Source organism: Geotrypetes seraphini, chromosome 13 (genome assembly GCF_902459505.1).
Source record: "Geotrypetes seraphini chromosome 13, aGeoSer1.1, whole genome shotgun sequence".
NCBI classification, from domain to species: Eukaryota; Metazoa; Chordata; class Amphibia; order Gymnophiona; family Dermophiidae; genus Geotrypetes; species Geotrypetes seraphini.
Window position 1 is genome coordinate 36431394 of NC_047096.1, and position 26625 is coordinate 36458018.

General features: G+C 46.5%; 1 protein-coding gene across 1 annotated transcript in view; it reads right to left on the reverse strand.

The window, feature by feature from the left end:
* The window catches only part of LOC117347374 (glucuronokinase 1-like), a 76105-nt gene that overhangs the window by 6600 nt on the left and 42880 nt on the right, over nt 1-26625 (reverse strand). The window contains exons 18-21 of the mRNA XM_033918213.1: nt 26022-26135; nt 21795-21852; nt 18332-18400; nt 13107-13170 (exon numbers count right to left, since the gene is read on the reverse strand). Of these exons, the coding sequence (XP_033774104.1) occupies nt 13107-13170; nt 18332-18400; nt 21795-21852; nt 26022-26135 (305 nt within the window). The remainder of the gene's footprint in view (nt 1-13106; nt 13171-18331; nt 18401-21794; nt 21853-26021; nt 26136-26625) is intronic.

Consider the following 26625-nt stretch of genomic DNA (forward strand, 5'->3'; position numbering starts at 1 on the left):
AAGGTGGAGGTATTGCCCTATATGTTAAGGAAGAAATAGATTCTGTTGGAATGAGTACAACAGACAGGAAAGAGAAGCTGGAGTCCCTCTGGATCAAAATTCCTGGTCGCAATGGCGCAGATATAAAAATTGGCCTTTACTATCGTCCCCCAGGACAGGCGGAAGTCACTGACTCAGAAATGATGGAGGAAATCAAACAAGTATGCAAGACAGGCAATGTAGTTATATTGGGAGACTTCAATTTCCCAGGAATAGACTGGAAACTAGGAGCCTCCAACTGCGGCAAGGAGGCCAAGTTCCTGGAGGTGCTAGGGGATTGCTTCCTGGAGCAAATGGTAAAAGAGCCGACAAGAGGCGACGCCACCTTGGACTTGGTCCTAAATGGTCTCACTGGACCGATAACAGAAGTAGAAGTCATGGTTCCACTGGGAACGAGTGATCACAATGTAATCAACTTTAAACTTGACATCGGGAAAGGGAAACATGTCAAAACCTTAACCACCACCTTAAACTTTAAAAAGGGTAAATACGATTGCATGAGAGCCATGGTAACAAAACGACTCGAGAAGATGGTGGACAAACTTGAAACAGTAGATCAGGCATGGTGCCTATTGAAAAATACTATTGCAGAAGCACAAGATCTCTACATTCCGAGGATTTCCAAAGATCGGAGAACTAAAGGCAAAAGAGAACCGGCATGGCTTACCATACAGGTGAAGGAAGCCATAAAGGTAAAGAAGGACTCTTTCAAAAAATGGAAATGCACGAAGACAACCGAAGCCTGGAACAAACATAAAGATGAACAGAAGAAATGTCACAAGGCGGTGAGGGAAGCAAAACAGGACTATGAGGAAAAAATAGCCCGGGAGGCCAAAAACTTCAAGCCCTTCTTTAGATACGTGAAAGGGAAAAAACCTGCAAAAGAGGCAGTGGGACCCCTGGACGACAAGGGAAGAAAAGGGTACATCAAGGAAGATAAACAAATCGCAGACAAACTAAATTCCTTCTTTGCGTCCGTTTTTACGAAGGAGGACACCTCAACAATACCTGAAGCGGAGAAAGTGTTTGCAGGAGAAATAGAAGACAGCCTCACCACAGTTGAAGTGGACTTAGCCCAGATATACTATCAGATCGACAAACTTAAAAGTGACAAATCACCTGGACCGGATGAAATTCACCCGAGAGTCTTGAAGGAATTGAAGATTGAAATTGGAGAGTTATTGCAAAAACTTGCAAACCTGTCAATCAGAACTGGTCAGATACCAGACGACTGGAGGAAAGCGAACGTCACGCCAATTTTCAAAAAAGGATCGAGAGGAGAACCGGGCAACTATAGACCTGTGAGTCTTACGTCTGTCCCCGGCAAGATGATTGAATCACTGATCAAGGATAGCATAGTTCAGCACTTGGACACACACGACTTGATGAAACCCAGTCAACATGGATTCAGGAAAGGGAAATCGTGTCTGACGAATTTACTCCAATTCTTTGAGACCGTGAACGAGCAAATTGATAGTGGAAAGCCGGTGGACATAATATACTTGGACTTCCAGAAAGCATTTGACAAAGTTCCACACGAAAGACTTCTCAGGAAGCTACAAAGCCATGGCATAGAGGGAGATATACAAAGATGGATAGGCAAATGGCTGGAAAACCGAAAGCAGAGAGTGGGCATAAATGGGAAGTTCTCCGACTGGGAGAGAGTGACTAGTGGTGTGCCCCAGGGCTCGGTACTTGGGCCGATCCTTTTTAATATTTATATCAATGACCTGGAAAACGGAACATCCAGTGAGATCATCAAGTTTGCAGACGACACAAAACTCTGCCGGGCAATCAGATCGCAGGAGGACAGTGAGGAACTCCAGAGCGATTTGTGTCGGTTACAAAAATGGGCGGAGAAATGGCAGATGAAGTTCAACGTGGAGAAATGCAAGGTAATGCATTTAGGCAGTAAAAATAAGGAATACGAGTACAGAATGTCAGGTGCAACTCTGGGGAAAAGTGAACAAGAAAGAGATCTGGGTGTACTGATAGATAGGACCCTGAAGCCGTCGGCACAATGCGTGGCAGCGGCAAATAAGGCAAATAGAATGTTGGGCATGATAAAGAAAGGAATCTCGAGTAGATCGGAGAAAGTTATAATGCCGCTTTATAGGGCAATGGTCAGACCCCACTTGGAATACTGCGTCCAACATTGGTCTCCCTACCTAAAGAAGGATATAAAACTGCTGGAGAGGGTGCAGAGACGAGCAACTAAACTAGTGAAGGGTATGGAGAAACTGGAATATGAGGATCGACTTAAAACACTGGGATTGTTCTCCCTTGAGAAAAGGAGACTGCGTGGGGATATGATCGAGACCTTCAAAATACTGAAAGGAATTGACAAAATAGAGCAGAGAAGATTATTTACAATGTCCAATTTGACACGGACAAGAGGACATGAAATGAAGCTAAGGGGGGGCAAGTTCAGGACTAATGTCAGGAAGTTCTGCTTCACACAGAGAGTGGTTGACATCTGGAATACTCTCCCAGGGGAGATTATTGCGGAATCGACAGTCCTAGGTTTCAAAAGCAAACTAGATGCATATCTCCTTGAGATAGGCATATAAAGATATGGTTGGCTATAAAATAAGCCAGGTGAATACCTAGCAGGGCCTCCGCGTGTGCGGATCGCCGGACTTGATGGACCGAAGGTCTGATCCGGAGATGGCGCTTCTTATGTTCTTATGTTCTTATGTTATGTTATGTTATGTTCTTATGACATTGAGCGAATAGGGTATGGATATTTTAGGTTAGGTAGGGAACACTTTCAGGTCATGGACCTGGGGGGCCGCCGCGGGAGCGGACTGCCGGGCACGATGGACCCCTGGTCTGACCCGGCAGAGGCAATGCTTATGTTCTTATGAATTTTGATAAGCATCTTTAAAGAGAAATGTCTTAAGGTGTGTTTTAAACTTGTTTAGGGAATTTTCTGAGCGAAAGTTCGATGGCATTGCATTCCAGAGAGACGGCGCGACAGAGAAAATTGTGTTTCTAGTATAATATAAATCCCAAAGCCTGAAGTTCTATTTTAGACACCCATAAACCTGTACTTGGATGTCTATCAAGCACAAACATCTAACATAACATAATAGCAGCCATACTGCATCAGAGCAATGGTCCATCTAGTCCAGTATCCTGTTTCCATAGTGGCCAATCCAGGTCACAAGTAGCTAAAAAACAAATAGCAGCAACATTCCATGATACCAATCCCAGGCAAGCAATGGCTTCCCCCATGTCTGTCTCAATAACACACGATGGACTTTTCCTCCAGGAACTTATCCAAATATTTTTTATGGTCTGGACATGTTTTGTGCAGGTTTAGGATGGACCCAAAAAATAAAATGTTTATCCATTTCAGAAGGGAATGCCTATGCATATTTAAAAAACAAACAAACAAAAAAAAAAAAACCCTTGGATGTGAGACTGGTATATTTTTGCATATCTGGTGGGAGTGTATTATTTTAAAACCCTTTTGGAAAAAGGTGGTGGGGGGTTTGACTCAGCTGTTGCAAATTCTTCTAATTTTTACTCCAAAGGGGTGGGGGGAGTGGTGTTTATTGGGTCTTTATAATGTGTCTGCACACTTGGCAGACTAAGCTCCTTCACTGGGGACTGGCAGCAGCTAAATGCCTGATTTCTAGTCATTAGCAACGGGCTGCACCACCTTCCTTCCTGGACTGGAAGCTGAAGATTCAGACTGAGTGCCATGGAACTTTCAATTGCAAAGAGTCGTAGCTATTATGCTTCTCGAACTCGGTATAGGTTCCGTATGAATATAAGGAAGTTCTTCTTCACCCAGAGAGTGGCAGAAAACTGGAACGCTCTTCCGGAATCTGTCATGGGGAAAACACCCTCCAGGGATTCAAGACAAAGTTAGACAAGTTCCTGCTGAACCGGAACGTATGCAGGTAGGGCTAGTCTCAGTTAGGGTGCTGGTCTTTGACCATAGGGCCGCCGCGTGAGCGGACTGCTGGACCACTGATCTGACCCAGCAGCAACAATTCTTATGTTCTTATGGTCTTTGCTTATGGATAAAGTGGACTCGGGTTTTGAGTTTACCTGGGGGCGGGGGGTGGTTGAGAGGGTCGGGTGGCTTCCTGAAGAAACAACAGGGGGCTACTCGTAGGAATGGTATGGTTATGTGGGCTGTTGGGTGGACTGTTGGCTGTTTGAACTTGGATATCGGGGCACTGTTGGTACTCTGGGGGTGAATATTTGATATGTTCTGTTTCGATGGTTGTGGTATTGTTACTTTCATGTGGATTTTCACTCGTCCTGATATCCCTTTGTGCATTGTTTTGTATCTTCTAAAACTTTAATAAAAACATTTAAAATATATTAAAAAAACAACAAAAAAGCCCCAACTGGATGTGGGGAGTTAAACCTGCTACCCAGGATGTTCAGGTTTCACAGAAGTGCTTCTATAAAGCAGTACTGCATTGAAGGGATTGGGAAGGCCATTGGTGCCCACCCCCTCAACCCAAAAGCAAAAAACGGCGAGAGATACTAGGTTCTGTGACATCTTCAGAGAAAAGGATACATCTATGCTGCCATTTCATAACACAGACGATCTTATGCCACTAAAGAGACATTTATGTCACTAAAGAGACATTTATGCAACCTATCCCTAAAAACTGGAGAGATTCTGGAAGACTGGAAAATAGCAAATGTCACGCCCATCTTCTAGAAAGGCTCAAGGGGAGACCCAGGAAACTACAGGCCGGTGAGCTTGACCTCGGTCCCGGGAAAGATGATGTAAGCACTGATTAAAGACAGCATCTGGGAACACATCGACAACTATGGGCAGCTAAAGTCGAGCCAGCATGGCTTCTGCAAGGGCAGGTCATGCCTCACAAACTACTTATACTTCTTTTAGGGGGGTAACCAGCCAGGTGGATAAAGGGGAATCCATAGATATCATTTACCTTGACTTCCAAAAAGCCTTCGACAAGGTGCCACATGAAAGACTACTAAGGAAGCTATGGAACCATGGGGTGCAAGGGGAGGTCCACCGATGGATCAAAAACTGGCTGGCGGACAGGAAACAGAGGGTTGGAGTAAAGGGACATTACTCAGACTGGCAATGGATCATGAGCGGAGTTCCACAGGGGTCGGTGCTGGGACCGCTCCTATTCAATATATTCATTAACGACCTGGAAGCAGGAACAAAATGTGAGGTTATTAAATTTGCGGATGACACCAAACTATATCGCAAGGTCAATAACATGGAGGACTGCGAAGATCTCCAAAAAGATCTGACAACACTGGAAAAATGGGCCAAAAAGTGGCAAATGAGTTTCAACATAGGGAAATGCAAGGTCATGCATATAGGGAAAAAAAACCCGATGTTCACTTACAAAATGGGGGGATCAGCGCTAGGGGTGAGCGACCTTGAAAGAGACCTGGGAGTGATGGTAGACACAACATTGAAGGCGTTGGCGCAGTGTGCCACGGCCTCAAGGAAAGCAAACAGAATGTTGGGTATCATTAAGAAGGGTATCACGACCAGGACAAAGGAAGTCATCCTGCCACTGTATCGTGCTATGGTGCGCCCGCACCTGGAGTACTGTGCTCAGTTCTGGTTGCCGTACCTCAAGAAGGACATGGAGGACCTCTCATATACTGACAGACTGAAAAAGCTAGGGCTTTTCTCCCTGGAAATGCGGAGACTTAGAGGAGACATGATAGAAACCTTCAAGATCATGAAGGGCATAGAAAAAATAGACAGGGACAGATTTTTCAAATTAAGGGGATCAATAAGTACAAGGGGGCACTCAGAGAAATTGAAAGGGGAGAGGTTTAGAACAAACGCCAGGAAGTTCTTTTTCACACAGAGGGTGGTGGATACATGGAACGCGCTACCAGAGGATGTGATAAACAGGAGCACGCTATAGGGGTTCAAAGAAGCTTTGGATAGGTACTTGGAAGACAAAGGGATTGAGGGGTAAAGATAGAGTAAAGGTAGATTATAGGGATGGGATTAGAGGTAAGTTACAAAATTAATCAGGGACCACTGTTCAGGCACTAGGCCTGATGGGCCGCCGCGAGAGTGGACCGCTGAGCAAGATGGACCTCTGGTCTGACTCAGTGGGGGCAACTTCTTATGTTCTTATGTATTGCCCCATTGATTTTGGAGACATCTACTTTTCTAAAATGGCTGATCTTAGTACATATCACCAGCACAAGAACATCCATTTCTCCATGTATTTTAAAAACAGGCTTTACTTCAGCAGATCCTGGTCTAAGCTACAAATAGAACATCAGAATCTCCCAACTTGCAGAGACGAGCAACGAAGCTAATAAAAGGTATGGAAAACTTGGAATACAAGGAACGACTTAAGAGACTGGGATTGTTCTCCCTTGAGAAAAGGAGACTACGAGGGGATATGATCAAAACTTTCAAAATACTGAAAGGAATCGACAAAATAGAGGAGGAAAAAAAATTATTTACAATGTCCAATGTGACACGGACAAGAGGATGTGGACTGAAGCTAAGGGGGGACAAGTCCAGGACAAATATCAGTAAGAAGAGTGGTGGACACCTGGAATGCTCTCCCAGAGGAAGTTATTGCGGAATCCATCATTCTAGGATTTAAAAGCAAACTAGATGCACATCTCCTTACGAGAGGCATTGAGGGATATGGGTGACTAAAATTACGCCAGGTGTACACCTGGCTGGGCCTCCGCGTGTGCGGATCGCCGGACTTGATGGACCGAAGGTCTGATCCGGAGATGGCAGTTCTTATATTCTTAACTTGGACAGCTACATTCTGATTTGAACATCCTTTCTAAAACACCATGCCACATGAGTTAATTACCTATTTGCAGGGTTCCTCAAGGTATGCAAACAAACTACGAGGGGCTGCTGAAAGGTTCTCGGCCTAACCAAGGAAAGCACAGTTACTTACCGTAACAGGTGTTATCCAGGGACAGCAGGCAGATATTCTTTATGCATGGGTGACGTCACCGACGGAGCCCTCGGTACGGACCTTTTTAACTAGAAAGTTCTAGTTGGCCGCACCGCGCGTGCGCGAGTGCCTTCCTGCCCGACGGAGGAGTGCGTGGTCCCCAGTTAGGATAAGCCAGCTAAGAAGCCAACCCGGGGAGGAGGGTGGGACGTAAGAATATCTGCCTGCTGTCCCTGGATAAGGCCTGTTACGGTAAGTAACTGTGCTTTATCCCAGGACAAGCAGGCAGCATATTCTTTACGCATGGGTGACCTCCAAGCTAACAGAGAGGGAGGAGGGATGGTTGGCCATTAGGAAAATAAATTTTGTAACACAGATTGGCCGAAGTGTCCATCCCGTCTGGAGAAGGCATCCAGACAGTAGTGAGTAGTGAACGTGTGAACTGAGGACCAAGTGGCCGCCTTGCAGATTTCCTCGATGGGCGTGGAACGGAGGAAAGCCACAGAAGCAGCCATAGCTCTGACCCTGTGGGCCGTGACAGCACCTTCCAGTGAGAGACCGGCCCGAGCATAACAGAACGCAATACAGGCAGCAAGCCAATTGGAAAGCGTCCGTTTGGAGACAGGACGACCTAGACGGTTAGGGTCGAAGGACAAAAAGAGCTGAGGAGATGAGCGGTGAGCCCTGGTACGGTCAAGGTAGTATGCAAGGGCACGCTTACAATCCAGCGTGTGCAACGCCTGTTCCCCAGGATGAGAATGGGGTTTAGGGAAAAAGACAGGCAACACAATGGACTGGTTGAGGTGAAAAGCCGAGACCACCTTGGGGAGGAATTTAGGATGGGTACGCAGAACCACCTTGTCATGGTGAAAAACAGTGAACGGTGGATCGGCGACCAGTGCATGTAGCTCACTAACCCTCCTGGAAGAGGTGATGGCAATGAGGAAAAGCACCTTCCAAGTTAGAAGTTTGAGCGAAGTTGTGGCAAGAGGCTCAAAGGGGGGTTTCATGAGGGCTGATAAAACCACATTCAGGTCCCAGACGACAGGAGGAGGCTGCAGAGGCGGTTTGACATTGAAGAGGCCTCTCATGAACCGGGAAACCAGTGGATGGGCCGTGAGAGGTTTTCCGAGGATAGGCTCATGAAACACAGTGATGGCACTGAGGTGGACTCTGATGGAGGTAGATTTGAGGCCAGCATTGGACAGAGAGAGCAAATATTCCAGTACAGTTTCCACCGCTAAAGAGGTGGGATCGTGATGACGCCGTAGACACCAAGAGGAGAACCTGGTCCACTTCTGATGGTAACATTGGAGGGTGGCCGGTTTCCTGGAGGCGTCCAAAATGAGACGGACAGGCTGAGACAGATTCTCTGGAGAGGTCAGCCCGAGAGAAACCAAGCTGTCAGGTGGAGCGAAGACAGATTGGGATGTAGTAGAGACTGATGCTGCTGCGTAAGCAGAGTAGGAAACACAGGAAGAGGAATGGGCTCCCTGGAGCTGAGCTGGAGCAGGAGGGAGAACCAGTGTTGGCGAGGCCACCGAGGAGCGATGAGAATCATGGTGGTCCTGTCCCTGCGGAGTTTGGATAAGGTCCGCAACATCAGAGGAAGAGGAGGAAAGGCATAAAGGAACCGATCTCTCCAGTCGAGCAGGAATGCATCTGGGGCCAGACGATGAGGAGAGAAGAGTCTGGAACAGAACTGGGGCAGCTGATGGTTGTGAGGTGCTGCAAAGAGGTCCACCTGTGGAGTGCCCCAGCGAGCAAAGATGGAGCGGAGTGTTGGAGGGTCCAGAGTCCACTCGTGAGGTTGAAGGATGCGGCTGAGATTGTCGGCCAGGGAGTTTTGTTCGCCCTGGATATAGACAGCCTTGAGGAAGAGATTGCGGGCCGTGGCCCAAGTCCAGATGCTGAGAGCCTCCTGACAAAGGAGGCGCGATCCGGTGCCGCCTTGCTTGTTTATGTAGTACATGGCGACTTGGTTGTCTGTGCACAGGAGAAGAACCTGAGGGTAGAGAAGATGCTGGAAGGCCTTGAGGGCATAGAACATGGCTCTGAGTTCCAGGAAATTGATGTGATGTAGACGCTCCTGCGGGGTCCAAAGTCCCTGGGTGCGCAGATCTCCCAGGTGAGCTCCCCATGCATAGGGGGAGACATCCGTGGTGATGGTCAAGGAGTGAGGGGGCGGATGAAAAAGAAGACCCCTGGAAAGATTTGAGGAGTCCAACCACCATTGCAGAGATTGCTGAAGAGACGATGTCACAGAGATGGGTTGAGAAAGCAGATCCGTAGTCTGTGACCATTGGTTGGCTAGCGTCCATTGAGGTGTCCTGAGGTGGAGTCGCGCCAGAGGAAGTACATGGACCGTGGAGGCCATGTGGCCGAGGAGGACCATCATCTGTCGGGCCGGAATGGATTGATGAAGGAGTACCTGACGACAGAGGTGGAGCAGTGTCCGTTGCCGGTCGGAGGGGAGAAACGCCCTCATTAGTGTGGTGTCGAGAACTGCTCCAATGAATTGAAGTCGCTGTGTGGGAAGCAGATGCGACTTGGGGTAGTTGATCTCGAACCCCAGGAGATGGAGGAGAGAGATGGTGTGATGAGTGGCTTGTAGCACAAGTGGAGACGTAGGTGCTTTCACCAACCAATCGTCCAAGTAGGGGAACACCTGGAGGTTGTGAGACCTGAGGAAGGCCGCCACCACAATAAGGCACTTGGTGAATACCCTGGGCGAAAAAGCGAGGCCAAAGGGTAGCACTTTGTACTGATAGTGGCGGTGTTGCACCTGGAACCACAGGTAGCGACGTGAATTCGGATTGATTGGGATGTGAGTGTAGGCCTCCTTGAGGTCCAGGGAACATAGCCAGTCGTGTTGAGAAAGAAGAGGGTAAAGCGTGGCAAGGGAGAGCATTCTGAAGTTCTCCTTGACGAGATACTTGTTGAGGTCCCTGAGATCGAGAATGGGACGGAGGTCTCCCGTCTTCTTGGGAACCAGGAAGTAGCGGGAGTAGAATCCCAGACCCCTTTGTTCCGGGGGCACTTCTTCGATGGCATTGAGAAGAAGGAGGGACTGGACCTCCCTCAGGAGGAGGGGGGTTTGGGAGGAGTGAAAAGCAGACTCTACGGGAGGGTTGTCCGGTGGAAGAGTCTGGAAGTTGAGAGAGTAGCCGTGGCGGATGATGTTGAGGACCCACTGGTCCGATGTGATGACCTCCCAACGGCTGAAGAATATGTGGAGACGGCCTCCGATTGGTTGTGGAAGAGGCAATGAAGGTGGAAGACTGGCTATGCCCTGGAGAGAAGAGTCAAAAGGGCTGAGAAGGCTTTGCAGGTTGAAGAGGCTTGTTGGGTTGATTGGACTGAGAACGAGCCTGGGCATGGTGTTGTTGTTGACGGGGCCGCCGAGGTTGTTGAGAAGGCGGATTGAGTGGCCTGGCTGAGAACCTGCGCTGATAGGAGGATTGAGGTCTGTAAGGTCGGGCAGGTGGAGCCTTTTTCTTCGGTTTAATCAGGGTGTCCCACCTGGTTTCATGTGCCGAGAGTTTCTGGGTGGTGGAATCCAGGGACTCTCCAAAAAGTTCATCCCCGAGACAGGGGGCGTTGGCCAGACGATCTTGGTGGTTAATGTCCAAATCTGATACTCTCAGCCAGGCCAGGCGGCGCATGGCGACAGCCATGGCAGAGGCACGGGAGGTCAGCTCGAAGGAATCGTAGATAGAGCGGTCCATAAATTTTCTCAGCTGAAGGAGACCAGAGATATGTTGTTGGAAAAGTGGAATCTTCCTCTCCGGAAGATACTTTTGGAGGGCGGACAGCTGTTGAACCAAGTGTTTCATGTAAAATGAAAAATGGAAGGAATAATTGTTCGCCCTGTTGGCCAGCATGGCATTCTGATAGAGCCTCTTGCCAAACTTGTCCATGGTTTTGCCCTCTCTGCCAGGAGGGGTGGAGGCATAGACACTGGAGCCCTGAGTTTTCTTCAAGGTGGATTCAACTTGAAGAGACTCATGGGGCAATTGGGACTTATCGAACCCCGGAATTGGGATAACTCGGTAGAGGTTATCCAACTTGCGGGGGGCCCCAGGTACAGTAAGAGGGTTTTCCCAATTTTTGTAAAACGTCTCCCGTAGGATGTCGTGTACGGGCAATTTGAGAAACTCCTTAGGTGGTTGCTAAAAATCCAGAGCTTCCAGAAAAGCTTGGGATTTTTTGGAGTCTGACTCCAGAGGGAGAGATAAAGCTGCTGACATCTCCCTGAGGAACTTTGAGAAGGAGGATTGTTCCGGCTTGGAGGTGGTATCGGGTGCTGAGGGGTCCTCATCGGATGAGGAGAGATCCTCCTCGGTACCGGGAGGGGACTCTTCCCATAAGTCCGGGTCCCGAACCTCCGGGTGCGCATGCCGAGACACCGGGGTGGAAGGCTCGGTATGGTGGGTCTTAGATAAAGATTTTCCAGAGCGCACCGAAACGGTACCGGGAGAGGAAGACCGGCGTCGATCACGGTCCCGGGAAGAATGGAGCCCCGCCCGGTCCCGAGGCGGATCCGCAGTGGTATGGGAATGAACCACAGGATGGGCGTGAAGTTGCTCAGCCGAAAGAATCGGCATGGAGGTATTGATCGGTACCGATGGGGTGGATACCGGGTGCTCGGTACGGGGCTTGGGCCGGTCTGGTACCGAAAGGAGCGGTGCCAGGATAGTAGGCAACAGGTGCTGGAGTTGATGCTGCAGCTGTTCCTGGAGTTGAGTTTGGAGGATGGCCGCAATGCGGTCATCCAGGGGTGGCACCGGAACCGCTTTCTTTATTTTCGGTTCCTTAGGTGCCGCTCCACGCCCCGGCGATGAGGAGGCCGATGACGAGGCACTCACCGAAATCGGGGCGGAGCGTTTTCGGGGTCGGCGTGAAGCCGGCAAGGTCGGTGCCGCCACTGTGGCTAGCGGGCGCTCGAGGGAAGAGGAAGGCTTCTTAGCCGGCTTACCTGGCGCCAGCGGCGCCGATGTCGGGTCGGGCGGTGTCGAAGTAGGAGGTGTCGATTTCGATGGTACCGCTGTCGATGTCGAGGAGTCCATCGTTGATCCGGTGCCGAACAAAATGTTTTGTTGAATTTGGCGATTCTTGAGTGTCCGCTTTTTAAGAGTGGCACAGCGGGTGCAGGAGTCCGCCCGATGCTCCGGACCCAAACACTGCAAACACCAATTGTGTGGGTCAGTGAGGGAGATCGGGCGTGCACACCGCTGGCACTTCTTAAAACCGGGCTGCGGGGGCATGAATGGGAACACGGCCTCCGCAAAATCAAACCCCGAGGCCTGTATAATGGCAACAGGCCCCGCCGGGGCAAAGACGAAAAAAGGAAGAAATTAAAGATTTTTTTTTTTGACAAATCAAAGAAAAGGTAACCCGAAGGTAAAATGAAAATAAAAAGAGAAAAATTTCGCGAGCGGGAAGGCAGAAAAGTTAGTTTCAACGGCCGTTGAAAAAACACGCGTCTTCTTCGCTCCGCGGAAACGAAGAAACTGGGGACCACGCACTCCTCCGTCGGGCGGGAAGGCGCACGCGCGGTGCGGCCAACTAGAACTTTCTAGTTAAAAAGGTCCGTACCGAGGGCTCCGTCGGTGACGTCACCCATGCGTAAAGAATATGCTGCCTGCTTGTCCTGGGATAAAGAATGATATGGAGCTATGAAACTTCCCAAGTTATTCCACAGTTTTCATTTCAATGATATGAAATGAAACAGAAAGTGTCAAGAAACTGTGGAATAACTTGGAAGTTTCATAGCTCCATATCATTCTTTCCTTGGTTGGGCTGAGAACTTTTCAGTAGCTCGTCGTATGAACTACAGCAGCTGCAAGTCAGTAAGCCTCAATATTCAATGTGAACATCCCGAAAACCAGACTAACTTGTGGCTTTTAGAGACTGAAGTCTGAAATCCCTTGGAGTGGACAGAGCAGGAAGATGCTCAACTTTAAATAATATACCAAATCTAAAGGTATGCAAATGAACCACTCAGTGCAGTGTTGATGTTACCAACCATGGCATGCAGGCCATTGATGCTAAAGGCTCAAGAATCAACCTTCTTGGTCTTCCTATGTGTCACACAAACATTGCCTCCGATATAGAGGATTACACCAGAACACCATAACCCCATCAGCATTGTACCTTGCGTGCTATTTCTACCATCTTCAAGTTCCCTGGGCCCAGGCAAGCATCTGTAAAGATGGATCTATAAAAGATAAAAAACACAAGTCATATTTGAGTAAAATACAAACCACCTGAGTGTCTGCCAAGCCAAAGTCCAGTAAAAATTAGGCTTTATAGCAGAAATGCAGGCACTTCCCTAGCTGGGCATATCCGGCAAGCTGTTTCCTCCTGTTGACAGGATCAGTGTGGTAGAAAGCAGTTGAGAAGGGCTGGGGTAACAGAACAGGCCAGATAGTCAAGTGCCAACTGCACTGGTCTTTCTGGCCTTTTGAATCATTTTGAGATCTTGTGGTTGAAAATGAAGGGAAAGAAGTGCTTTGTATAAACCAAAAAAAGAGGTCTTGAATGCCCAGAGATCCAAGCCCAAAGATGGCACAAATGAAATGACCTGAAAAACTAATCTTAGATAAAACATATCATATAAAAGCATCATCAGGACACACTTTTTCCACTGAAAGCATCCTCCAGTCTTTCAGAGAGAAAAAAAAAAAAGTGTGGCCCGATGTTGCTTAAATTAACTTCCTTGCAGTTTCATATCATGTCCTCTAGTTCTGTAACTACCGTATTTTCACGCATAGCGCACGCTATACACGATTTTACAAACCGAGCATAACCATGCGTGTTATATGCGTGAGCGCGTTTTACAATTTGTTTTTTACATTGCTGGTTTCCCCCCCCCCCCCGCCGACGTCAGAGAAGGGGTGGGACCGCGGCAGAGGAAGCAGCGCAGGGCTCACTGGCATCGTGAACCCACGGTAGGCTGCTTCTCCACCGCAAACGGTGCGGGGGGGGGGGGGCTAGGGGATGAATCGGACATCGGGGGGGGGGGGGTGTGAGCGGTCCTTCAGGGTGGGGGGGCAAGCGGTCCTTCAGGGTGGGGCATCAGGCTTTCAGGGTGGGGTGGGCCTTCAAGGGGGGGACAGGACTTCAGGGGGGGGACAGGACTTCAGGGCGGGGACAGGACTTCAAGGGCAGGGCGGCGAGAGAAGAGTCGGGGCGACAAGCAGCATGCACGGTATACGCGTGCGTGCGCGCGCTATATGTCAATTTATTTACATAAATGTTGTTTTCCCGCGAGCTATACCCGTGTGCGCGTTTTACACGGGTGCGCGTTATACGCGTGAAAATACGGTACTCCATCTTTGAAAAAGATGTGTTTGCTGGTCTTTTATACCTTAAGTCTCAAGTGGGAAATAAGCCCTGTGGAGCAAACGTTGTGTGTTTGGGGCAGGGAAGCAATACCAAGGTACGAGCTGACTCCCGACTCCAAAAGCTTTATATGCTCTCCCATCGCTGTCTTCTTCCATTGTGGAGTATTTGCCTAACTTGCCATCTGCACACCTTTAGATTTATGCACCTTGCAGTTATACCATCTATAGCGCTGGCACGGGCACACATGACTTACAGCATTTTGTAAGTAGCAGCCCCACCCATGTGAATGACCCCTCACTCCGGAAGGACACCTGGAGTGCTCCCGGTGGAGGTGGTCAGGACAAAAATAGTGGCAGAATTAAAAAAAAGGTATGGGATAAACATAGAGGATCCCTAGCAAAAGAATGGGCTCAAACATAGTAACATAGTAAATGACAGCAGATAAAGACCTGAACGGTGCAACCCGTCTGCCCTGTAATCACATGCATTACAATTTCATGATTAAATTAAAATGCCTTTTTTCTTTGTTACTTCTGAGCTCTAGACCTTAGAAGTCCACCCGTCAGGGCCGCCATCAGAAATTTCTGGGCCCCTTACTGAGCAATCCTAATGGGCCCCCCACGCACCCCTTCCCCCCCCATTCTTCCATGGGCCGAATACACACATACTTTTCTGCTAATGCTCCACCTAAGCCAGTCCCTTAAAATCTTCTCACGTCCATTGGGTGATAAAAAGAACGTCCGTCAAGATCTTTACTCAGACTGTGCCATTTGCTTTAAATCATCTTCCATCATTAATCCAAATTGCACAATTCTTTCTCTGTCTTTGTCCTGAATGGCATCTGGCCACATTGCTGGATCCTTCCAGTCAACAAATTTATGAGCAGGCACGGAGAACGCATTTTTAAACAAATGTTTATCCTTGTACTCCTTATGTAATTTTAATCATCTATGGATATGTTTGTATGTTTATTGTTCAAATGGTTTTATTTATTTCCCCAAATTTATTTTTGTTATACGCATTGAAAATATTTGATATTGCGTTTAAATCAAAATCTCAATAAACTTGAAACGAGTGCCCGTGAGATTGTGGGAGGGTTAAATACTCAAAACTTAGAAGAATAACAATTTACTTAAAGTTTTTGCTACGCCAGCTTTCTGGTATCTTTACATATAGTGGCGTACGTAGCATATGTTATGATAAACACTTTCAAAAAGAGTGTGGTAAAGTCCAATATAATAAAACAAGACACTGTATAGACCAGATCACTACAACATGAAGGAAAAAGCCTCAGAAAAGGCCCTCCCACCTCACCAAAATGGCTTAAAGAGGCAGTCGAGCGGTTACCTCACTGGCAAAAAACCTTCAATATAAGTGTCTTATGCTGTGCATGCCACTAAACATTAAAGATAGAGGAATAAATGTCCACTTATCCTGCTGATCGGTACTGGCCACCGTTGGTGTACCGATCAGCAGGATAAGTGGACATTTATGCTGTGCATGAACAGCACAGCATAAGACACGAACATATATTGAAGGTTTTTTGCCAGTGAGGTGACCGCTCGACTGCCTCTTTAAGCCGTTTTGGTGAGGTGGGAGGGCCTTTTCTGAGGCTTTATCCTTCATGTTGTAGTGATCTGGTCTATGCAGTGTCTGTTTTATTATATTGGACTTTACCACACTCTTTTTGAAAGTGTTTATCATATATTGAGTTTTCAAGATATCTGGGTTTTTCCAGCTATAGTACGTAGTATATGTAACACCCGGGACCCATCATTTTTTGGCACCCCCCCATCTGTAAGAAAAACATGATTTATAGTAACAAACCACACGTCACACATGAGTACCTAGGAAAAGGCAGCATCTTACATATTGCAGTGAGCAGTACACCAATACACCCATTGTAAAACTAAACAAGCTAGACCAGCACCGATCAATCCTACACCGTCAATCCTACCAGAAAACCATGTCTTTCGAACACACAGAACACACCTTCGCCTAGTATGGAATATGTCATCACAAACTAACCCCTCACTCTTTTACAAAACTGTAGTGTGGATTTTAGCCACAGTGGTAACAGCCCTGACGCTCATAGAATTCTGAGCATCAGAGCTGCTACCACCACGGCTGGCGCTAAAAAACGCTCCACAGTTTTGTAAAAGGGGGGATAAAATAGAAATACACAGTTTCAACGCTCTAGCTCAGAGGTGCCCAAACTTTTTGAGCTTGTGAGCTACTTTAAAATGACCAAGTCAAAATGATCTACCAACAATAAAATTAAAAAACACAAAGCACACTATACGCTGAGAAAATGTTAATTATAATTCCTATTCTGGGTTTTTTTCAAAGAGGTCAAGGCAGATGACTCTATGCATTGTCACCTCAGTAACAACCATACAAAAATAGACAAATACACCTTCCATCCTTTTTATTAAACCACAATAGCAGTTTTTAGCGCTAAAAACTGCGGTTTAGTAAAAGGGGACCATATTGTAAAATATAGACAGCAGATATAAATTCAGAACTGTGCATAGTAAGTGAAGGGAAGTTTTCATCTCTGGGAATTTACCCAGTTAACTATTAAGTTATTTGGGCAAATTCCTTTGAAAACTGTGGTAATACTGCCTCCACTTTGCTAAATTTAAAATAAAATCATTTTTCCTACCTTTGGTGATTTCATGAGTCTCTGGTTGCACTTTCTTCTTCTGACTGTGCATCCAATCTTTCTTCCCTTCTTTCAGCCTGTATGCTTCATCTCCTCCATACCTCATTCCCTCCCCCAACTTTTTCTTCCTCTCTTCATGCCCCCTTTCTTTTTTTCTGTTTCTCTTCTTTCCTTCTGTTTCACTGCCCCCTTTCTTTCTTTCTCCCTGCTGTTCCCCAAGCCACTGCCACTGCTGCTGCCATCGGGGAACAGGACCCACCAATGGATAACAGGCCCCAAAGCTGACGCCAACGCATGCTCTCCCTGCTTCGGGCCGATCAGTCTTCCTCTCCCCGACGTCAATTCTGCCGTCGGAGAGGAAGTTCTGCCCAGCCAGGCAGCGATTGGCTGGCCCAAACTTCCTCTCCGACTGCAGAATTGACGTCGGGGAGAGGAAGACTGATCGGCCCGATAGATTAGATCGCCAAGACAAGGTGAGTCCTGGGTGATCGACTCACTTTGCCTTGGCGAGCTACTGGTGCCCCTGCCTTAGAACACTGCCTAGGACCCTGGGGGAGCCCGGGCCCCCTGTCAGCTCCGGGCCCCTGAATGCAGGACTGGTAGTACTGCCCTGATGGCGGCCCTGCCACCCGTTACTGTCCTTAGATCCCAACTACTGGAGCTGCCGTTGAAGCTCAGTCCAGCCTTTCCAAACTGTCCCCTTTGCGGGATTCAGACTGTGAAAGTTAGCCCAATCATATCCTAATTAGAGATCTTCATTCCGTCACTATTTTCCTCTCCACCACCTCCCTTGGGAGGGCATTCCAGGCATCCACCACCCTCTCCGTAAAAAAGACAAAAAATTTCCTAACATTACTCCAGTCTATCACCCTTCAACCTCAATTTATTAAAAAATGTATATACCACCTATATTCTAAGCGGTTTTACCAATTTCCCTTCTCTGGAAAAGATCTGGTCATATATTAATACCTTTCAAATATGTAAACTTCAAAGGAAAACAACGGACAGAGGGATCTACCCTACATGGAGAGACAGGTACAATCCTAAACAAATGCAGAGAGGTGGTAACCTGCTTGTTGGGCACAGAACCGAAGGTATGTCTCTAGCCACCTTGCTGGGCAGACCAAAGTATGTTACTATGCTACTAAGTACCACTTCTTTGCCTCATTTTCACCAAGATCCAAAGGACAGTCTCTTCTTGGCCATTTTGACCGAGGTAAAGTATCTATATAATACAGAGTGGTTAATGGCCCTGCCACCCCACCCCCGCAGGCACATGGTGATTTAAAAACCATCACCAAAAAGGAAAAGAAGGTTTTAATGTCTTACAATATAAAAACAAAACCAAAATCCATTTAATTCATACCGTCTCAACTCAAAATTCTTGTCCATAAGTGTGGCCAGTTCTGTCCAATCCCGGGTCTCCAGAGCCTGTCTGAGGAAATGGAGCATAGGGGAATCTTAAACATAGGGTTCTAAGCAGCCCATGCCACTCACTCTGCCACATTTCCCAGTAAGGAAAGACTGGAGAACAGGAAGTACTTTACACTTTCAGTTATGTTACAGTACATTGATATTTTAATTATGTAACATTAGAAAATATCACTGGTACAAAACGATGGATATAAAACTTAACATTCTAGTCTGATCCATCATTCGCTTTTCCTGGAACTGTATTAATAAACAAAACATTATACCATTTAATACACTAATATTTAATACTACTACTACTTATCACTTATATAGCGCTGAAAGGTGTGCGCAGCACTGTACATTTTAACATTTATAGACTGTCCCTGCTCAGAAGAGCTTACAATCTAACTTGGACAGACATGACATATAGGGTTGGGGATGCAGAACCTAAAGGTGAGAGGAGTTAGGAGTCGAAAGCACTCTAAGAGGTGAGCTTCTAACTGGACCTTGAACAGAAACTAGAGAGCTGCATGGGAACGGGGATGACAGGAATCCTGCGGGACCCGCAGGTTCCCCCTTTGGGTCTCGGGGATCCCGCGGGGTTTGATGCAACTGGAGCCGTGAGGTTCGTCTTCTTTTCCTACCTGCCCTGCAACAGCACACATAGCTGACCGGAAGTCTTCCCCGATGTCAGCGCTTTGCGTCAGTTACATGCAGCATGTAGGGTAACAAGCCCTGCACGCTACTGACGCAAAGCCTTCCATATGATATCAGCTCTGACCAAGGGGGAAGACTTCCGGTCGGCTATGTATGCATCTGCAGGGCAGGCAGGAAATAGAAGACGAGTCTCGCAGCTCGAGCTACCTCTCAGAGCTCCATTTGGATGAGAAAGTTGCTGATAAGGTAATTTGCTGGCAGATAAGGGCTTGACACGAACATGGGAGAAAAACGCAGAACACAAAAGGGGGGAGGGAGTGCATTTTTGAACACAGAAGGCATGAACTTGGGAGAGAGGAAGGGAGGGAAAGAGACGCTGAGGTGGGGGGAGGGAAAGCGTTTTTGGACACAGAAGGCATGAACTTGGGAGAGAGGGAGGGAGGGAAAGAGACGCTGAGGTGGGGGGAGGGAAATAGAAAGGGAGAATTGGGCGTGGGTATTGAGAAGGAAAGATGGCTGTGTACACAGGGAATGGAAGAAAGGAGAATTTTTGGTCACAGGAAGGGAGTGAGGTACAGATGAGAGGGAAGAGAAAGATGAGGGAGAAATGTTGTGGTGGAAAGGGAACAGTGGGACAGATTGAAATGGATGCAAGAGGGAGAAATGTTGGACATAGTGGTGAAGGGAATGGATGAGAGCGATATGGTTAAGCGGAAGGTCCGAGCGTAGCGAGTTGTAGTCCAAGCGCGATAAGTGTTTTGGTACTGTGCTCAGAGAGGAAGGGTCAGATAATACACTTATATTGTCTATGAAATATAAAACAAAAATACAGAATTTTATTTTTCCCATGAATACTAACAAAAGTGAATTCTCTCCCTTGCTGACATGTATTCTCCTCCTTCCTAACCTCCCTGCTCCCCTCTCCCCCCCCCCCCGGCTGGGAAGGAAGCACCAATTTCTTTGCTACTGAGAGGCAGTTCTGGGGCCGTTTTGGGCAGTGGGTCTCATCTAGAGAGCTGCACGGGAACGGGGTTCCTGCAGGTTCCCCCTTCGGGTCACGGGGATCCCATGGGGCACCCCCTAGGGTCGTGGGGATCCCATGGGGACGCCCCTCGTGCTCTTGGGGATCCCGCGGGGTTCAATGCCGTGAGGCTCATCTGATTTTCCTACCTGACCAGCTGCGAGGCTCGTCTTCCATTTCCTGCCTGTCCTGCTGCAGCACACATAGCCAATCGGAAGTCTTCCCTGATGTCAGCGCTGACGTCGGAGGGAGGGCTTAAGCAAAGCTCTCCCTTCCTCTGATGTCAGCGCTGACATCGGGAAGACTTCCGGTCGGCTGTGTGCGGCAGGGTAGGTAGGGAAAAGGCAGTGGCGTACCAAAGGGGGGGGCTGCCCCGGGTGCAGCCATGGGGGGGGAGTGTGCACAGCCGGTCAGGTCTCCTTATCTTTGTGGTACTTCCCCCGACCGATCGACCGACCGACAACAGGCCTGGCCAAGAAACCTACCTGCCCTGTAGCCGCGAATCTAAATTATTTTCTTACAGCAGCTTCAATACTCCAGCTGCTGTAAGAAGGTAATTTAGATTCGCGGCTACAGGGCAGGGAGGTTTGTTGGACTGGGCCTGTTCTGTTATCGATCGGGTGGGGAAGCGCCACAAAGGTAAGAGGCAGGGAGGGAGAAAGGGAATAAAGGTGGAATGGAGAAGAAAAGACGCTTAAGGGAAATGGGTAAAACTGAGGGGGGAGAAGGACGCTGAAAAAACATGGGGAAGACGGGGGGGGGGGAGAAGGACGCTGAAAGGACATGGGGAAGACAGAGGGGGGGAGAAGGATGCCGACAGGATATGGGGAAGACAGAGGGGGGAGAAGGATGCCGACAGGATATGGGGAAGATGGGGGAGGAGAAGGACGCTGAAAGGAAATGGGGAAGAGAGAGTGGGGAGAAGACGCTGGCAGGGAAGAAGACAGAGATGCCAACTATGGGGGGATCGGAGGGAAGAAGATGGGTGTCAGACCAATTTGGAAGGGGCAGAAAGGGAGAGGCATAGTAACAGAGCAAATGGAAGGCGCAGAGAGAAGAGACAGTGGATGGAAGGAATTGAATAAGAACATGAGGAAAGCAGAAACCAGGCAACAAAGGTAGGAAAAAAATTCTTTTTTTTTTTTTTTTGCTTCAGGATAAAGTAGTATATTAGTTGTGTTAATAAAAATTTATAAACATTAGACGCTCTGGTAGAAACCCGTTTACAAAGTATGTATTCTTCCCAATTAATATTTCCAAATTAATAAAGTCTTTTTATTTTTAAATGGGTTTCTATCAGAGCCTTTAATTCAGTACCATAATTAACTGAAATAACTATTTCTGAAGTTTATAGGGACGGGCGTGGACGTAGGGGATTCCTTGCGGGGACGGGTGGGACTTTGGCAGGGACGGGTGGAATTTCTGTCCCCACGCAACTCTCTAGTCTCATCGGCAGGCAGGGATCAAGTACTCTGGCTTGTGGAGGGGGCCTGAGCCCTGGTAGCCCTCTGCAGTTACACCACAGGCTCTAATGTTATCCAGGTACTGGTCTCAATATTGTCGGTGATCAGGATAAGTGTTGGATCCAGATATCCACTGCCATTATCAAGGTATGGTCCAGTGCTATAATATCCTGGTTTAAAAAAACTGCTGACCACCACGGCCTGAATATTACTCCCAATATTTACAATGGAGAGCATTCCAAACAGTTTCTATGAACACAGTATTGAAGACTTACTTAGCTAGATCTGTAAGTTCCGAAAACGATCTCATGGCTTCCACAACTTTAGTATCACCTGGGATGCAAAAATCACATGATGGTAAATCCGATAGAAAAAAAACAAACTTGTGGATGGGGAGGGGTATATATCTTTAATGTGACTCCTTGATGAAAATGTTGGTTGGGTGGGTGTTTTTTTATTGTTGTATTAATATTGACTGATTATAATTGCTTATTTGTTTATTATTATTGACGTGTGCATTGTATTGCACTTTGACAGCTATGAAAAATCAATAAAGATTAAAAAAAGAACACTTGTCAATTTAACTTTATTTTTCCTGTTAACTTTTACTTTGGCCCTGCCAACTTTCCTCAGTCTTCAGACCGGGAGTAGACTGGAGGACTCCTTGGGTGTGGTAGCGCACTCTGCCACTCCACGACAATACCACGCTGAGCCAATTGGAAGGCTCACTGGGAACATTTTGAATTTAATTTAACTTTTCCTTTGACCCTGCCAACCTTCCTCAATCGTTGGACTGGGAGCAGCCTGGAAGACTCCTCTGGCGTGGGAGCGCACTCCGCCCCTCCCTGACACTACCACGCTGAACCAGTTGGAAGGTTCAGTGGTAGCATCTTGAATTTAACTTAATTTTACCTGTTTTCACTCTTACTTTGACCCTGCCATCTTTCCACAATGAAGCTAATCTCACAAACACATACCCAGATCACCCAACTGATAATCTTCTTCTTAACCAGCTGGAAGGCAGTAGCAAACAACCTTTTCCCAACACCCATCAGTTCAACTACGAACAAAATCCACCACCTAACCAGGAGAATATCAATACACAGAAGCTCAAACCACCAGACCGATATTCAACACTCCATCCCTCCAATATGGGGGAAGATCACCAACAAACCCCAGGACCAAAACTCACTCTCACCCTAGATCTCTCATCTACCCAATAAACGACTCACAACCCTCAAACAGAGCTTACCACACTTACATGTGCCTATTTAAACATCAGAGCCACAGGCCCACAAAACTGAACACATCAAAAACTGGATAAAAAACAAAAACCTATACTTCCTCTTCCTCACAGAAACCTGGCTAACATCAGACACAGATCCCAGAATAACTGAAGTCTGCCCACAGAGATACAAAATAACAGTGGTCTGCAGAGAGAAAAAAAAAGGAGGACTAGAAATCTTAAATCAAAGAATCCCTAACCCTAAATATACTTGAAAAAACATCCACCCCATACATGGACCTTCTAGCCTGCCAACTCTCATGCTCCACACTAAAAGGTTCACTAAACTGCATGCTCTGCTACATAACACCTGGAAACTGGACCACAGTAAGGCCTGAACTTGAAGACTTTATATACAGAAACTCACTAACAACAACCTACAACCTAATCCTAGGAGATCTAAACCTACACCTTGAAGACCAATCATCCAAACAAGTCGATAACTTCCTTTTATTTCTCGACGCCTTATCATTCCAGATTTTAGACCCACAAACCACTCATGAGAAAGGTCACCAACTTCACATCCCATCCTTCATGATCCAACCACCATCTCAATCAGAAATTCATACATCTAATGGAATATGGTCCCGATCCCTCTGGTCAGACCACTACACATACTCCTTCAACATCAACTGGACCAAAAACAAAACCACACCAAAATCCAAAAAAGTAACCTACACCTCACGCATACACATCGAGCCAATCAAATTCTGGAATAAAATAGACGACACAATACAGGAATGCAACCCCAAAGACTTCATTTCACAATGGTGCAAACTGAGCACTCGCACCCTTGATGAACTATCCAATACAAACCAAAACCAGAACCAGATGATCAGACCAATGGTTCAACAAACTGCTCCTACTCAAAAGACAATGTAGACGACTAGAAAGAAAATGGAGAAAAACTAACCTAGAACATACAAAAAACGCCTGGAAAAACTAAACAGACAATACAAACTAAAACTAAAGGATAAAAGAAAAGCATACTACACCAACTTAATAGGCACAGAAACTCAAGATACCAAAAAACTATTTCAAATACTAAAAGATCTAACTGACACCAAACCCTACCTGACCACTAACAATACCCCCCTTCAGCAGAACACTTCAAGAACAAAATTACAAATGCCAGAGCTACCCTCAATGGTATCCCAACCCACCTAAAAGAAAATCACAATACCCTCCACAGAAAAAGAATCAATAGCTGCAGACAGAACCTCGTCCCACTTCCCCACTATACAATGGTCTGACCTTAACAAATTCTACAGAAAGTACCCCCACGCATTATGTGACCTCAACCACTGCCCATCTTATCTCTCAAAAACCTCCAGCATGAAATTCCGTTTCCTACACCTGCAATGGATACAAACTATGCTCATAAATGGCCTCTTCCCAACTGACCTCAGCGAAATAGTCATCACACTGATCCTAAAACACCCTAAAGGAGCAACGGATCAACCATCCAATTACAGACCCATTGCCTCAATACTTCTCTATGTCAAACTAACATAAGGGCTAGTAGCCAAACTCCTAACTATCTGGAAAGCCACAACATACTCCACCCCACGCAATCCGACTTCAGAACCAACTTCAGTACAGAGACACTACTAGGCTCCCTTATTGACACGACTAGACAACACCTCAGCATAGGCAAAAAATTGCTGCTCATACAACTGGATCTGACCGCAGCATTTGACCTGGTAGACCATAACATCCTACTGCAAATTTTGGACACAACAGGTATCACCGATAAGGTATACTCATGGTTTGAAGGATTCCTCAAATCCAGAACCTACAGAGTAAAGTCAGACAAAGAAAAATCAGAACCCTGGTCCAACCTCTGCGGCATACCCCAAGGATCCCCACTATCCCCCACTCTCTTCAATCTCTATACTGCCTTCCTCAGCACCTGCCTGGACAAACTAGGCCTATCCTCATATAGCTATGCTGATGACATCACCATTCTCATACCTTTTCATCAACCAAAGCCCTGTATGACAGACACACTACACCGATCACTAGAAACGGTAGTTAACAGGGATGAGAGATCAGACCTGAAGCTGAACCCAGACAAAAAAATTCATCCTCCTCGAAAATAACAAAGTCCCAACCATAACCAATATAGAAATTAACTCAATTACCCTATTCAACCCACCCTAAAACTAGTAGGAATGACGATAGATAGATGCTGCACCATGCAACCACAAATCAATAAAACAATACAGAAATCATTCGCAGTTATGAGAAACTTAAGACAAGTTCGAAAAGTCTTCACTAGACCACAATTCCGACTCTTAGTACAATCCCTAGTCCTAGGTCTTTTAGACTACTGCAACATTCTCTACATCCCCTGCCCAGCAACAATGATAAAACAACTACAAACAATCCAAAACAAAGCACTGAGACTTATCTATTCATTGAGGAAACATGACCACATCACAGAGGCATACCTCAACTCACATTGGCTTCCAATTCTGGCAAGAATACTATTCAAATTCTACTGTCTGCTATTTAAAAACATAAATGGCGAAAGCCCAACCTACCTGAACAACCGTCTCATCCAAACTACATCAACTAGACATAGGAAAACCCACACTCCATTCACGTACCCTCCAATCAAAGAAGTCAAACGGAAAAAACTATGATGGCCTCCTAGTCACACAAGCAGCTAAACTAGACAACCAAATCTCCAATCTACTAATTATGACCCTGGACTACAAAACATTCAGAAAAGAAATAGACTCTACTCTTCAAGAAATTCCTGCAAACGACTTAATACCACTAGCGCCTTCACAATTCTACTCCCCAATACCTTCCCAACTCCCCAAAGCAACCTCATCTACTCCTTATCTCCTCTAGAGATTACCAGATATCTTCTTCATGTAATACCTTTTTTGTAATTCTTTTGTATTCCGCCTTGAACTGCAAGGCAATGGCGGAATAGAAATCTCTAATGTAATGTAACAGGGCCTCTGCTTTTTCTTTTCACCATTATCATGAAAAACCACACTGATTTTTCCCAGTAGAAGAGAGATATAGGATGCTGCAGCTTTTTACTGAAGAAGCATCACTTGAGGTTATAATTTATGTATTTTTAAATAGTTTATCTTTTGTTGTCTTAAAGAAACAACCTAATTAATGGTGAATGTCAAGTATTCATGTATGCCAGGCAGGCCAGCACCTAAACTCTGCATTTGAATAATATACAATTTACCATTAAGCCATCTCTGCCGTACATTACTGTGAATTGTTCCCGAGTCGCTTGGGTCTCGCAAGTACGCAAGCCAGAATGGGGGAGCAGAGTTAATGTCCAGGGGTATGTAGTCTCCTGCAATCAGCAATCAAATGTCATCATTAGTAAGTTTGCAGAAGTCTGAGCTGACAATTTATTCTGCGACGGGAAAAACATTTTCTAATCATTATGGATTCTGTCCACCTGTCAGGATCTTCCAGTATATCTTCTCTCATAGTACAAACACACAAACAGGGCTGACAGTGGCACATGGCAGAGTGTGGCGATTAGTGCCTCACCCTTTGCCCAAAAAAAACATTTGTTGCAAAGATTTTACAACTCAAAGTACAATGGAGCAGGAAGCAGAAAGGGAATCGAGAGGAAAATTCTCTGACGTGCAAAGAGACAGACTCCCAAGGTCTCATTTCTCATATCAAGGATACTGACAGCAAAACACAACTCTTTTAAGGCCAATGTTCAAAAGGATTCTGCATCAGGCCCTACAGGGGTGAAACTGTTTTACAATTAAACACATGAACAATTATTTTTACAAATTAGACAATGAAAATAAAGTAGAAATCTCTTA